The sequence below is a fragment of the Corythoichthys intestinalis genome, chromosome 2 (genome assembly GCF_030265065.1).
Source record: "Corythoichthys intestinalis isolate RoL2023-P3 chromosome 2, ASM3026506v1, whole genome shotgun sequence".
Taxonomy (NCBI): domain Eukaryota; kingdom Metazoa; phylum Chordata; class Actinopteri; order Syngnathiformes; family Syngnathidae; genus Corythoichthys; species Corythoichthys intestinalis.
The window spans coordinates 55,372,989-55,388,211 of record NC_080396.1 but is presented as its reverse complement, the minus strand read 5'-3'; the positions used below and the strand labels follow the sequence as shown (position 1 = coordinate 55,388,211).

General features: G+C 39.8%; 2 protein-coding genes across 6 annotated transcripts in view; both read right to left on the bottom strand.

The window, feature by feature from the left end:
- The window catches only part of mybpha (myosin binding protein Ha), a 39,872-nt gene extending 38,783 nt beyond the window's left edge, over window positions 1-1,089 (bottom strand). Inside the window, exon 1 of one of the 3 annotated variants that reach the window (XM_057830044.1) lies at window positions 789-1,089. In XM_057830044.1, coding sequence (XP_057686027.1) covers window positions 789-1,017 — 229 coding nt within the window. In that variant the 5' untranslated portion in view covers window positions 1,018-1,089. The remainder of the gene's footprint in view (window positions 1-788) is intronic. The other 2 variants (XM_057830045.1, XM_057830046.1) reach the window with 2 other exon arrangements.
- A 4,171-nt stretch (window positions 1,090-5,260) lies between these two features.
- LOC130932140 (neuron navigator 1-like) overlaps window positions 5,261-15,223 on the bottom strand; it is a 118,632-nt gene continuing 108,669 nt past the window's right edge. For all 3 annotated transcript variants that reach the window (XM_057861567.1, XM_057861575.1, XM_057861584.1), the window contains 10 exons: window positions 12,715-12,803; window positions 12,534-12,632; window positions 12,298-12,466; window positions 10,080-10,345; window positions 9,865-10,016; window positions 9,721-9,792; window positions 9,427-9,632; window positions 9,157-9,275; window positions 6,846-7,034; window positions 5,261-6,778 (listed from right to left, as the gene is read on the bottom strand). In XM_057861567.1, the coding sequence (XP_057717550.1) occupies window positions 6,722-6,778; window positions 6,846-7,034; window positions 9,157-9,275; window positions 9,427-9,632; window positions 9,721-9,792; window positions 9,865-10,016; window positions 10,080-10,345; window positions 12,298-12,466; window positions 12,534-12,632; window positions 12,715-12,803 (1,418 nt within the window). In that variant the 3' untranslated portion in view covers window positions 5,261-6,721. The remainder of the gene's footprint in view (window positions 6,779-6,845; window positions 7,035-9,156; window positions 9,276-9,426; window positions 9,633-9,720; window positions 9,793-9,864; window positions 10,017-10,079; window positions 10,346-12,297; window positions 12,467-12,533; window positions 12,633-12,714; window positions 12,804-15,223) is intronic.

Below are 15,223 nucleotides of genomic sequence, written 5' to 3'. Positions count from 1 at the left end.
TAATTTTGCTACTGAAAATCCGACCTGCATCAGAGTTAGCATAACATTAAACTTGCTAACCTGCAAAACTACTGCGGTCAGGCCAGCCTCACCAAGGAACAAGGAAGTCAAGGTAGCCGTCCCTTATTTGGATCATTGTTTGCATTATGTGCATTACGGTAATATCGTCCCTACCAATGTTGAGACCAAACATATGCCCTAGAATTTAAGCATCCTGAAAAGTTGGTTGTGTTATGTCCCTACCGTCCCTATGCAAACCTAAGCCCTTGTGTGTCAGTCATACATATGTGATTACTCTGTGTGTAATCTGGGCAGGTTAAATTACAGGTTAATAAATCAGTTCATTTTACCTTCTGCCATCTAGTGGAAGAGCATGAATTGATTTGCAGGTCATTAAACATGGCTGGCATAGATAGAGGCACGTACTGTATACTGTACATTGTTTGTAGTAAGAAATATTTTCCCAAGTTCCAACTGAAGTGCGATCTATTTTATTAACCAGATATTGAATACAACAGGAATGAGATTCTGACAAAAAAAAAAAAAAAAAAAACATTTTGAGACCAACCACAAATTAGCACTTTGAGTGCATGTTAAATCAATTTTTTTGTTCTACACAATTACATTTTGCCACTTAATTATGTCATGTCTACTGGAAACAGGTGTTAAATAGGGTGAAAATACTGTATCGTAAAAAGGTGTGTATTGTTCCTCCTCCTTGATACAATGTTTACTGTTAACAATCCAGTGTAAAAAATTATATGCGACTTGAATGCTTTTTTCAGTACCTGGAGCGTTTTCTTCTGTAGTAGGACTATCCTCTGCTGGGGTGGGGGGCGGCACTTCTCGTTCCGAGACTGGGGCGGCCTCGGCAGGTGTCTGTGGTGGAGCAGGCTCAATATCCGTGGGTTCCGCGGCCGGTGGGTCCGGCTCTGGAGCCTTCTCAGAGGGCTCGAGTGCTTTCTCTGCCGCCTTCTTGGACGGAGCCTTCTTAATGGGTGCGGGCTTGCCTGGCATCGTGCTGAGAGAGGACCAGTCCTCAGGATGGAGGCGTCCGAAGCCTCAGAGGTCATTTATATAAGGCTCAGGGACAACTTTACTCCACCCATTACCTCACTTGGATGCCTGTGCAGTGTGCACCCCTTCCACTTCCCAAGATTTGAAATGGCACAGTACAGTAGCTCCTTCATGTTTTAGTGTACAAATACCTAAAGTATCACTACAGAATAAAAAGTGTTTGCCCTCTCCTTTTCAAATGTTTTTTTTTTTTTTTTTTGCATAAAACATCCTCACGTTAATGTTTAAGATACAGAATAAGATTTTTTTTAAATAGTGATTTTATTCATTAAATACAGAGAGGGAAATTATGCAAAGTTACCTGGTCTAGTGTGCAAAAGCCATTTCCTCATCAACCCAATAACTATTTGAGCTTCTCTCATGAGAAACTAAATGAAATACAGTGGAACCTCTAAATCTGAATTTCTCTACAAACTAAATTTTCAGGTTACAACATGCCTCAACGGAAAAATATTGCCTCTTGTTACGAAAAAAAAAAATTCAGGATACGATAGGCACAGTAAGGTCTGGTACTTGCAGCTCCCAGAGTTTACTGAACGTAACATACTTATAACTGCTCTGCTATTGGCTATTGCTTACCATCTTACTGGCATCCATTGGCCAAGAAGGACCTCTACTGTATGTGTGTATGCCAGCAACCTCTTCATTCACCATGAGCTGTTCCAGAAGCTTTACATGAGTGTATAAACTTTACAAAACTTTACTGTATATTCTTTACTCAATTCTTTGTTTTTTTTACACCATGCACAACTCTCATTTTTTGTTTATTGTCCAATAATCTTACTGTAACATGTATTTGTTACATGTTTAGATGCATTTTTATGCTTTATACATGGAAAACACGTCCCTACTTATGGAATTTTCAGTTTATGAAACTACTTCCAGAGCCATTTAATTTTGTAAGTAGAGGTACCATTTTACCAATCAAAGGAGTATACATAGAAAGACAATTAAGCAACGAAAGGTAAGAAAAGGAAAATAAAGAGTCAATATTATGATGTGTATCTGGAATGAGCCATGACATGGGATTCTGAAGGTCTGGAAACAAAAATACCATATATGCACCACTGGTTCTTAACCTAAATTAAGCCGAAAAAAAACAACAACAAAAAAACAACAATTTCCTGAAACTCAACAGTAGTACAACCACATCCAAAAACCATAGTCTTCCCCTTACCATCAACAAATCCACTGTTTCACCCCCCCCCCCCCCCCCCCCAAGTCAAGAAGCCTGGGTGTCATCCTGGACAGTACACTTACTTTCCAATCACACATCAATAACATTACCCGGATTGTCCACTTCCACTTACAATCAATCACCTCCACCCCTTCCTCATCCCCCATTCGGCTGCCATCCTGGTTCACAGTCTTGTCACTTCCCGCCTGGACTTCGGCAACTCTCTCCTCTTTGGCTTCCCTCAAAAGACCCTCCATAAACTCCAACAGGTCCAGAATTCAGCTGCTCGTATCATTACCCTTACCCCCTTCATCCACCACATCACTCCAGTCCTCCACCAGCTCCATTGGCTCCCGGTCCACTTTCGCATCCAGTTCAAAGTTCTCCTCCTCACAATCAGGGCCATCCAGAAGCTTGCCCCGTCATACCTGTCCGATCTCCGCCATGCTACAACTCCCTCCAGTGTGCTCAGATCCTCTACTTCCACACACCTGTCTGCCCCCCCCCCCCCCCCCCCTCGCCTCAGCACCATGGCGAGCAGAGCATTCAGCCACTCGGCTCCCGGGTTTTGGAATTCACGACCACCCAACCTCAGGAACACCAACCCACTCCACCCTTTGTCAATGTCGACTAAAAACTAACCTTTTCAGACTCGCCTAGCCACAATAATCCCAATTCCTTCTAGTTTTAGTTTTCTGTTACTTATTTCTTATCATGAGTATTTTTATTATTTTTATATCTTTGTAGTACTTTAAATCTGCCTTAAACATTCTATTTTTTACTATTATTTCTCAATCTTAAATCTGCCTAATTTTTTAAAAAAATGATTGAGCTGTGAGAGCTGTGGCCCTTGAGTGCCAGAAAGGCGCCTTCAAATAAAATGTAAATGTATTGTTAACTTGTAAATCTGTGTAAATCTATTGGGTTCGGTGAAGGCTAAGACATGTGCTTGATATGGAAGTGAACACTGCTAATTGCTTTTCATCAAATCCACAGGCTTAATTACATTTCCTTTTATATGAACCTGACAACAGGAGAAACGGATCTACTAAGTGGAATATTGACTCTCACTTGGTATGATATAGCACATACACCTCAAAATCACATACAGTAATTTAGGGATTCAGAAAATTACATAAACACTACAATGTCATTGGATGGTTTACTCTGATAACTTTTTAAAAAATTATTATTATACTTAAAATTTATAAATATTATTAACAGTGAACTAATATAATCAGGTCCATAATTTCTGGTAGTGACTCATTCTGTCAACTCCAAAGCCATGACCAGGTTCCATGCAAATACAGTACGCCCTCCAGTGGCTTTGAAGAGTGTAAAACTGAAAGCAAAATCCAAAGGGATGCTATTCAGTGATGCCGCGCTACTTCGCCCTTCAAACTTCGCACCCTCAGTCAATCGCAGATTTTTTTTCAGTAAAAAAAAAATACAGATGAGCTGTCCTGTGCCAATCGCAGTCTCACGCTCGCTCGCTCGCTCCCTCCCTCTCCCTGCTCTTTTTTCGTCAGAGAGTGAACTGGAGTTGCTTATTAAGGTAAACGCTAATTGACAGATGGTTAAGCTTTGATCTTGCCAGAGACTTGACCTTCAAAGCACCGCATGTGTCAATCATCGTTTAACTTGTGGAACAGTTGCTGTGGCAATTCATTGTGTGTAGGTGAGCAGCTGGAGCAGATTTGAGTGGTCACTCAATGAAGCATTTAATGAAGCATTTAATGAATAATTTAATAAAGACAAGCATTTTTTAAAAAATTAGTTTAAATGGATGGGTGTCCGTCTACTTTTTTTTCTTGTTTAAACATAATTCTGTGGGACAGTAACATGTTTAAAACTTATCATAATTATTACATTTAAAGTGCTTTAAAAACATCTATCTATCTATCTATCTATCTATCTATCTATCTATCTATCTATCTATCTATCTATCTATCTATCTATCTATCTATCTATCTATCTATCTATCTATCTATCTATCTATCTATCTATCTATCTATCTATCTATCTATCTATCTATCTATCTATCTATCTATCTATCTATCTATCTATCTATCTATCTATCTATCTGACTATAAGTTGCACCTTAGTATAAGTCGCACCAGCCATAAAATGCCCAAACGAAGAGGAAAAGAACATATATAAGTCGCACCGGATTAAAAGTCGCTTTTTTGGGGGAAATTTACTTGATAAAATCCAACACATAGAACAGATATGTCATCTTGAAAGGCAGTTTAAATTAAAAATACAATAGAGAACAATATGCTGAATAAGTACAGTATGATAATGTTAAATGATGCATGAACAACAAAATGCGAACGTGGCCAGTATGTTAACGTAACATAGCTATTAAGAGTTATTCAGATAACTATAGCATGCTAAGAATTTTACCAAACCATCAGTGTCACTCCAAAACACCAAAATAACATGTGAACTTATATAATAATGTGTTAATAATTTCCCATATAAGTCGCTCCAGAGTATAAGTCGCACCCCCAGCCAAACTATGAAAAAAAAAATGCAACTTATAGTTCGAAAAATATGGTATATATATATATATAAAAGTTTTTCAAAATTATATTTGGGGAAAAAGTATAAGAAAAACGTCTTATACAGTAGGTATCTCTTTCCAGTTACAGATCTGAAGAAATACATTGAAAAAAAAAATTGGGGTGGGGGGGCACGCTACTTCACGGTTTTTTACTTATCGCGGCGGATTTTGGTTCCCATTAACCGCAAAAAACGAGGGATCACTGTATTGGCATTTAGCACACGGTATGATTCTGGCAGTTTCTTGCATGTGCAGCATTGTGCTGCAATGTGACCTGAAATGGTTTTCAATAATGTGAATCATAAGTCTTTTGAATTTGAGTTGTTGCTGAATTAAAAGCTAATAGTTCTGTGGCCACACATGGACAAAGGAATGAAATGCAGTTTCACTTCTTTAAAGTGGACAACGAAATAAAAAGATTATAAACCAATACACAAATATTGGATGGCATGACTTTATTGTGTCCATACCTCAATGTTAGACATGTGATGCGGTTACATGGACATGCCGTACAAAACACTTAGGCCCACTTCAAAATCAAGTGCTCCTTCCTCTTATTGAAGGAAGACAATTAACAACCAAAGCCCATGATCTGCATTTGTCTTCATGTTTCCACACTCTTTCAGGATTGCTTTCGCAGATGCGCTTGTTATTTACATAGTTTACAACAGTGACGACATGTACAAAAAGAGAAACAAATCTTTACAAATATTTGCATCAGAAAGTCCTTTAAAACAAAATGAAAAGAGGATATTCTTTTTTGTTTTTGTTTTTTTACAAACATGGTAGGTCCAATCAAAGAAAACATGAAAATGTAAATCACTATTTCATCTCTAAACTTCGCTTGAGTTACCGCATGTCCAGATTTTCATACACTCGTGAAATCACACTTATCTTAGCAGCCCACTCAACACACAAAACAGTCTAACAAACAGCCCTTCACCCTGACTATGAACAAAAGGTCCAAATCATCACTACTCAAAGCTTCCAGATTTTACAATTGGTGAGCTGCTTTCTATGGTAACTCCCTCCAAATTGAGGCCTCAAAATGGTGGATTCAAGCAGTTCAAAGGCAGCTTCAGGCCAATTGGGGCTTTCAGGCACAGACAGATGTAGGCATCACGTCTCTACAACAGCACCTTGTATGCAAAGTAAAAGAAGATCTAGACAGAACCTGTCCAGACACATAAGGGGTTGGGGATTTAAGGCCCACCCATGGTTTCGCCTTTCTTTGTTGCAATCTGAGCTTTTCCTCATGGTTATTCATGAAAATGGCTAAGGATGGGGACAGTCCCACGTAATAATTAGTGAAAAAGAAATAACAATGTAAAACCAAAAACGCTTTTTGTGCAGTTTTTGACGTTTTTTGATGATTGAAGCAGCAAGGACGGAAGCACTCGTTTGGTTTTAAGTCCCTAGACATTTTTTGCTGCACATGGCTGATTATTACTGGGAATTAATCAGTACAAAATCCTACAAAAGATGCACCTTCATCTATTGCCCAAAAAAAAGGTTTAAAACGGCAATTTTAATTGTTGTATTTTTTTCAGGTTATGTGTATAAAGAAACATTTTTTAAATCTTCTGTGTATTTTACAATCCTAGTTCAGCGCGATGCATAAGCCTGTTTCATTTGTTACACTGTGAAGAACAGAGGTGCTGCTACCAAGCAGTATTATTGTTTAACTGCAAGCTTCTCCTTTGACACTATGATGAATCCTGAAGTCCAGTTAGTACACACCGGAAATAAAGTGCAATTTTGGCATTGAACAAAGTATGTAAAGCACCCATAGCTCCAGAAGGGGGGCAAACGTGGGTCTGGACTAGTTTTCGTATTTGTGGGACACAATTCTCCTAATAAACAATACAAGTCAGTCCTCAGAGTGGATGCAGGCTGCCTTCTCATTCCGGCGACTCGACGGTGTTTGCCGACTCCTGGAGCTTCAACAGCATAATCATCTTTGAACAAGGAGAAGATATCAGGATTTCATTTTTCTGAAAAAGTGGCGCATGTTTCACAACTCACCAGAGGGTCTGACTCAAGCGCGCTGGGTGTAGGGTTGTCTTTGAGGGGCTTCTTCTCTTCAATGTGTTGGCCGATGCTTGGGGGAGGTAAGTGGTAGAGTTTGGACTGGTCCTGCTGTGCATTGGGCCAAGGGAGGGTCCCTCTTACCCACTCCACAGGGTCCTCCCACACCGCCTTCTGACCGTGGACCTTTATAACAAAATACATGAGAACATTAAATGAATGGATGGATGGATGGATGGATGGATGGATGGATGGATAGCCTTTATTGTCCTACAGACAGGTTTCCGAGATACTCCGCGACTTCCATTTGACACTTTCTCCAACCAAAACAATAGTGTAGCTGGAGTGGCATTACTCAACAAAATCCATCATAAAACACAATTTGGAAATGCCACATCCATCTGCCATGATCACTACATGGGATGACAACATGAAGAAATGGCTAAGAGTCGCCACAACCAAAATAGTTTTGTATTTTATTGATTTAATGGCAGTGGATGGAAATGCAATCAGGGACCTGAAAATCTCCAAAGCATCCAGTTGAATGTGTCCTAATAAATGAGTATGGGAAAGTTGGGTTCATGGAGGAGGATGCGGAACCAAGACAGTGCCATGAAAAAGCAATAACAGGTATAATTATGTTAAATTTGACCACGATTCTGTGTGTTGCTTCACAGCTGAGACATCATTAGCTTTGCATTAGCTTCAACGATAAAGAAATGGCGAACATCTACTACAAGTTGTACACGGGCTTTTTACCCTAAATGCATAAATTCAAGTGTTACATGTTTTTTTGTTCATTGGTTTACATGTGGTAAACACACTTACGTTCATGGACGTATATCGAGACTACGAGCATTCTACTTGGATGGTGGAAGGCTCGATTTATGCTGAACCTTTGTTAATATTTTTCTACTGATTTGATATATTGTGATTCATTGACTCGTTGTGCACATGCACTTATTGTTTTAATTAAAACAAGAAATGGAATCATGTTGTCCAAAAGCTTTATTGCGATCAATGTCTGCAATAATAAAAAAATAATGACATACTATTTGTGTTTATATGTATATGTGCGATGAGCTCATAATATCATACTTATAACCAGATGAAAATTACCTTATAGAATTTCCTTGTAACAACATCATCCGTGTCAGCCCTTCTGCATTCGGCAACAGTTATATTATTTGTAATTTCGCCTCATTGTGGTCACTCAAGGGGCCGGCGTTCTACATCCCATGTTAATACAGGCTGCACAGATTGTTAGAATTTTGTCCACGGACGATCACCGAAGTGACAAGAACAAACATGCAACCATTTAGGTGGACCCTTGAGGGTTAAAACTGCGAGCCAAATCCTTAATCTACTGCTGGTTTCGATTCGATAAGGCGTATGGCGCGTTGAAGCTGGACGCTGTTCAAAACATTCCACTTCCAAGCATACATAAGGTATAGGCGCTTCCAGGAGTTCACACAACGCACAGCACAGAAAATCTCATGTACGTCAAGCTGAATCCATTTTTGGAGATTCCGTGGGTTCCTCTGGTTTGATTTGGCAGTTTAAAAATTTGTCTACGTCAACCGCAATTCATGGTGTTCTGTCTACAACGGAAGTCCGTAGCAGAAAATGTCAAAGATAGCGCCGCCCAATATTCGCTCAGGAAATTTGTCTATAGGGACATTCATTTTCAGTCTGTCTTCGCCAACATTAATACAAAACCACATCAATTAATAACAGACAACAATTAGGATAGACAAAGAGAATGTTCAGACAACTGACCCCTACAGTGTTATCGTGGGAGGTTACCGAGTGCTGAAATGGCAGATGTGACTAAGCTTGTACTGAAGTGAACTCGCCTCCGTCTCAGGGTGTGGTATCTGCGACCACAGGGCAGCAGTGTGAGGTGAGGGGATGAAGTGGGTCGTTGGTTATTGACAGTCCAGGCCTGTGACTGCTGTATGATTAAGATCTGAGAGGTTGGGTGTGGGGTGGTTAATGATATTGGACACAGTGTGTTATTTTGATCAGTTTGTTCATGTTGGAGGTGGGCAGCATATTATAAAAGCAGGGGGAACAATACAGAAGGACGGGTAGGAGGGGCAACAGAAAGATCACAGAGTTTACGGATGAAGTGGAGTCTCTGTTGGGACCTTTTCTAAATGTCTGGAATGTGTTGGTCAAATGTCATCTTATTGTTTATGATGAGTCCAAGGTATTTGAAGTGGCTGACCTGTTCTACTATTTGGTTATGGATGGAGGTGGGGACCAGTCCAGAGAATGATGTGGTTGAGTTGGGTTGAGTACCCACCTTAATGCCGTCCTTGGCTCCTTCCTGCAGGTATGGTATGATGGAGTGGTTCCACAGGTCAATAAACCACTTTCGGAAGTCTTCCACTGAGACAGGGCATGATAGGAAGAAGCAAGGGCCTGAAGAAGCGAGAAAGAAGGCATTTCCTGATTTAAAAAATCTTGTTTCTGAAAACCCTCTTGCAGGGGTCTCCAAATATTTCATACATTTCATTTCCAAACATATTCCTCGGCTGTTCTTTATGCCCTACTGCTTTTGACAATTTCTCACCTATCAGAAAATCAGATGTACTGTGTTTCTCAAGGAACGTGTGAAGGTGGTACCAGAGCTGCGGCACCCAATCTAGAACGCAGAGGAGGTCCTGGTGTTGGGACGTGTCGTGCTCCTTCTTCTGGTAAGCTTCCACAACTTTGCGGTGGAGGTACCGCAGGAGAAAGCCATTGGCTGGCTCCACATTATTTGAGAACGGAACCATTCTGTGGACAAGGTGGCAAAAGTCAGTGAATTCCTCTTTTGACATATTGAGCCCTCATTTATGCGTCTTTTTCGTGACTTGGCGCTCACCTGAAGCTAAGGTGCAGGCCGTGGTTGGATGACATCTTCACAGATTGATTCGTGGTTCCGATGATGTAAGGACTGAAATGGCCAAACGCCACATTGTGTTGAAATACTTGGACTTTATTTCTTAATCCGAATGATGCCACTCACCATTTATGATACTTGCAGGTGAGCGCTCCATTAATGAGCTCGGTAGTGGCAGCGGCATCACTTATGTCGTCGATGATAACAACTAGCGGGAGGTCACCCGAGCTCTCTCGGTCAATCCGATTGGCTAGATCGGACAGGTACAACTGCAGCTCCTGTGAGGGTGAATAATGGTGAGATGAAGTGTCTCCTTTTCTGCATCAAAATATGGGCAACACCTTTTGCGTCTGCCGATGCATGTTGAAAGAGATGGCAGCGCAGCGGCCCACCACTGCGGGCTCGCTGTCCCCTTCGGGCGAGTCGTTGCGGCTACGCTGCACAAGGTAGTGCGCTAGATGCTGAGCCAAGTAAGTCTTCCCTGTGCCACTGGGCCCAGAGAGGACCAGACGCCTGTGCTTTATCAGAAGGCCGATGTAGTGCAACATCATGGGCTTGGGGATGAGGGTCTCGAATACCAGCGAGTCCACACTTTGTTCTCCGAGACCTAGGCACAGATAAATAAAAGACAACATAATACTTTGTTGATACCAGGTGGGGAAATGGCCTAAAAATCTGAGAAACAATGCTAGTCAATAAATTAGACAGTGATTTCAAAGTGTGGGCTCCCTCTAGTGGTATAGGTTGAGACATTCAATGTTTTCATTCATTCATTTTCTGATATTAAGGATAAATTTACAGTGATTTAAACATGAGAAAAAAAAATCCTGAACAGATATTTATGAAGTACTGTTTATCTGTTTAAATTTCAGTATGGCACAATTTTGTTTACTCTTTCACAACTTTTAGACCTGTTTAGAACATTATTTAGACCAAAGAAATAATTATTTGAAGCATTATTTAAGTTTTATTCTTAATTCAAATGTTCCTATTGTATATACAAGTAACGTGGTTATTTTTAAATCATAAAAACAAACATGCATACATTTTACAAATATCAACTCTGCCTCAATTATTATGAACATTCAAGCCTTATAATTGTATAACTTTGTTTTCATGTTGATCAGAATGGTGATATTATTTAAAATATCTTGGAAACCTCTCCCCACTACACACATTTTGAATTTAAAAAGTCATGGATTCACTACAAGGTGTAAAAAAAAAAAAAAAAAAGCATTTTACTGGAAAAATTTTAAGACCCCGCAACCCTTGTGAGTACAAACAGTACGAATAGTGAATGAATGAATACTTTTAAGAATTATAGGCAGGGGTGAACATAAGTGGTCCGCATGCGTACTGGATGTAGACAAACGCGCTGGCCCTCAACGGCTTCCATACGCTTTTGCGTACCGATGGGTGACCACTGTGTTTGCGGCGGACACGAGAAAATAACTTCTCAAAATGTCTAAGAGGCAGGCCACACTGAGTAATTACTTCCGTGTTCCCCCACCCCCGCCAAAAGACAGACAGACGACAGAGCCGTCACCGGAGCTACCGAAAAAAAGGACTTTTGCTGAAAAGTGGCTACAGGAGGTACCATGGCTAGAAGCAAATGATGCTCGCACGGAAATGCGGTACAAAATGTGCCGTGAGAATCCCAATGTCGCCGATAAGAGCAGCGCATTTTATGTCGGGTCAAAGAATTTCAGCCATCCAAACTTTGAAAAGCACGAAAAAAACAGAGAGCATGTGGCAATTAAGCAAACTATCGATGTCAAACAGGACCCCACTCGCCCTATGGACAAGAGGCGGAATAGGGCGAAATAAAGGTAATGAACAGCGACATGCACTGACAAACGTGTTTTTGCTCGCATTTTACAAAGCTAAACATGCACGTTCAATGAGGTCTTATGAGGAGGACATCCCACTTTTAAAAAGGCTTGGAGTTAATGTGGGAGCCGCATAATGCCCTTTATTTGGAGTTGGTGCTTTTTATTTCTTTACATTTCACTTCAAAGTAATGGCAATTTTGTTGTGCCAGTTGATGTTAATCAAGCATTAATTGTTAATATAATTAATTAAAGTTAATTGGCTCTAAGTAAAGCTTGTCATAAATTTATCGCATCAGGCGGGTCAGCTCTCAAGCTCAATGAGGACCAAGTCACATCTCCATGTACTCCTCTGAGAACCTGGGCAAAAAAATTATGTGCACCCCTGATTATAGGTCTTATTCATTCATCAGTTGATCAAATCCCCAAATTCATGACCTCAAGAAATTAGCAAATTATACAGCAAAGAATAAAAATGATTTAGTCAAAATTATCATTTAAATTTATTATTGACTTTAACAGCTATACAGTAAGCAAAAAAGTTTGTCCTTCCTGAAAGTATTTTCCTACATCTTTAATGACTCTAAAAACAAATTATTTTCACGTTTCTGAACACCTGAAATATTCCAATTTATTGAGATGGTTGCTGGGGAGTTCCTTGATTTGCTACTCTTACTCATTCTTTTCCCATTTGGGAGCAGTAATTCTACTACTTAATCTAGGTACTAACCTTTCAAGGTGACAAAGATGCGAGCCGGACAACCACTGAGACATCGATAAGGTGACATGTGCGGTTTGTCTCCTCCTATCATTCTCATCGCTCCCTTAATCTCATACATGTGCAGCGAATCACAGTTCAGGCCCAAGCTGACTGTCGGATCCACTTGAGTTAGGTATTCCTGAGAAAGAAAGTGAGCACAGTTAACATTTGCGAGGATTCAAATTCTACATCCTGCAAGGACTTACCCTGAATGTCTTGGCTATCATGGAGTCGAGATAGGCCCATTCTGTCTTCTCACTGATTATCACAGAGCCTAGATAATGTTCCAGCTGTTGTTTATGCTCCTATAGAGAGTCAGGGGGTGTAAGTTCTCATCCATGTGACTGAAAAAAAGTACACAAGTAATCTACACCAGTGTGTATTTACCTCAGCTTGATCTGTGAAGCGAACCAGCACTTGTGCACACACCTCGTCCAGCTGAGAAGACACATTTAACATGTTGCCTGGAGACACATCTAGAGGGCAAAGGGAGAAAACAAATATGGCGGTTATGAATGTAACTATCTGGCCATGATATTAAGTCCAGTACACATAAACAATCCTTTAAGATCCAATACAAGCGCTGTATAAAAAGGTGATTTTGAGTATGTTTTTTTAAAATCTTGAATGTAATCAAAAGTTTAAAAAGAATAGGGTACATGATCCTACACGAATACAAATCATCATGTGATCTGATGAGATTACCAAAGGTTTACAGCACATAACCTTTATTATGTGCATTCCAGAGAAAATAATCTTGTTTGAATTTCATTTTTATGATGTGTAATAGTGGAGGAAAAACATCAATAAAAGTCACTATTTGTCAGAAGTAGAGAAAATGGCCATTACTAGACATTTTTAAACGCCAATCAAATGTGAGTATTTTAGATAGTCTGCCATTGCTCAAGATTTAAGCTTGCTGTGCGTTTTATTAGCAGAAATAAAGCCAGTATGAGGGCAGACTCCCTTGTTGGCAAACTTATTAATCGTAGATACTGTGACTTTTGGAAGGAAGTGAAAGCATTGAATAATTGTAAAGCTCCCTTACCATTTAATATCAATAGAGTATGTGGGCCGAACAACATTGCGGAATTATGAAGAGAGCACTACTACAAGCTGTTCAACTGTATTAAGGGTGATACATTCGTACTCGATAACGGTGATCTCAATGAGATTTTAGTGATAACACCAGCTGAAATCCAATAAGCCATTATTGATTGAGAGAACAATAAGGCCAGTTGTGTCGATTGCATTACAGCTGAGCATTTAAAACATGCGGGTTGGAAGGTAATTCCTCTCCTTGCCTTGTGTTTTTATGGTTTCTTTAAACATCGCATTCTACCCGATTCTACGATTGCAGTACAACTTGTGCCTTTTATAAAAGATAAGACTGGTAAAATCAATAGTAAAGATAACTACAGACCAATTGCTCTGGCCAGTGTGCTTTTTAAAGTGCTGGAGACAATCATATTGAATAGAATAGCTATATTTATTTCCGCACGTGACAGTCAGTTCGCGTTCAAAAGAAACCATGGAACCAATATGTGCATATTTGCATTAAAGGAACTATTACTTAAGTATGAAAGCATGAGCTCAACAATGTTTTTATGCGTTATTGACTCATCGAAAACCTTTCAATCATCATCAATCATAGCAAACTTTTTATGTTGACACAAGAGGGGATGCCCAAATATACAGTATCATCCGTATTTTAGCCTTCTGGTATGCAAATCAACTTGTTCACAGTAAATGGGGTAGCACGGTTTCTTCTTGCTTCAAAGTAAGCAATGGTATGAGACAGGGAGGAATACTCTCACCATATCTGTTCAATGTTTACATGGACGAATTGTCCAGCCGTCTCAATAGATGTAACACTGGCTGTGTTGTAGGAAGCACTATCATTAACCATTTTATGTACGCGGATGATGTGGTGGTGCGCTCTCCATGCAGTTCTGGCTCACAGGAGGTACTTTCATAATGTTCTCAGTTTAGTGACCAATTTGACATTAAATACAATGCAGAGTAAAATAACATTATGATTGTACGAGCTAACCCACGATCGCTTCTTTCTGGGCAAAAAAGCCCTGAATGTCTGGAATAAGACTAAATATCTCAGCCACTTTGTAACTGGTGATTTGTCAGATGACAGGGACATTCACCGTCAATGCAGTAAACTTCATGCACAAGCAAACACGCTTTTTTTAAAATGTGTTCCTTCTAGGGGTGTGAAAAAATATCCAAATGGTGATATATCGTGATACTTTGTATCCCAAAAGGTTATCAATATGCTCCTGCAAGAATCCAATAATCGAAATGTCATTTTAAAAAGGTGTCAATGTCTTAACAAAAAAAAAGCAAAAAAAACAAACAAAAAAAAACAAGGAACCAACAAATTGCTACCAAAATCTTCCACCATAATAGTGTCAGTAACAGTAACAGTTAATTCTAAGGCTGCCTTGACGGTGCTCGACAAGTCATTCAGAAACCAGAGCATTCACAGTCATTCTGTCAGATTTCCAGGGCATTTATAGGTCACTTGCTGTTCATTTTAGGGCAATCCCAAGTCATGTCCTGTTGAGTTGCCTATTTATATGGGTGATTCCCAGGTCACTTCCTGTTCTGTAACACAAAATGAACAGGAAGTGACCCATAAAATACCCCAAAATCAACAGGAATTAACTGAAAATCCACAGGTAAATAATCTAAAATGGCCCAAATCTACCTCATTGCCTGGCATTGGCTGCTACTGAAGGCCATAGACGTTCTACTAGTGATAAACTCATTTCAATTCACAGCAGAAGCTTGTTTTCTGTTCATTAGTTGTTTTTAGAATATCCTAGAATGACTTTCTGACCAATGTTTCGATAATCGTTGTATCGCCGTATCGTCAGATCGT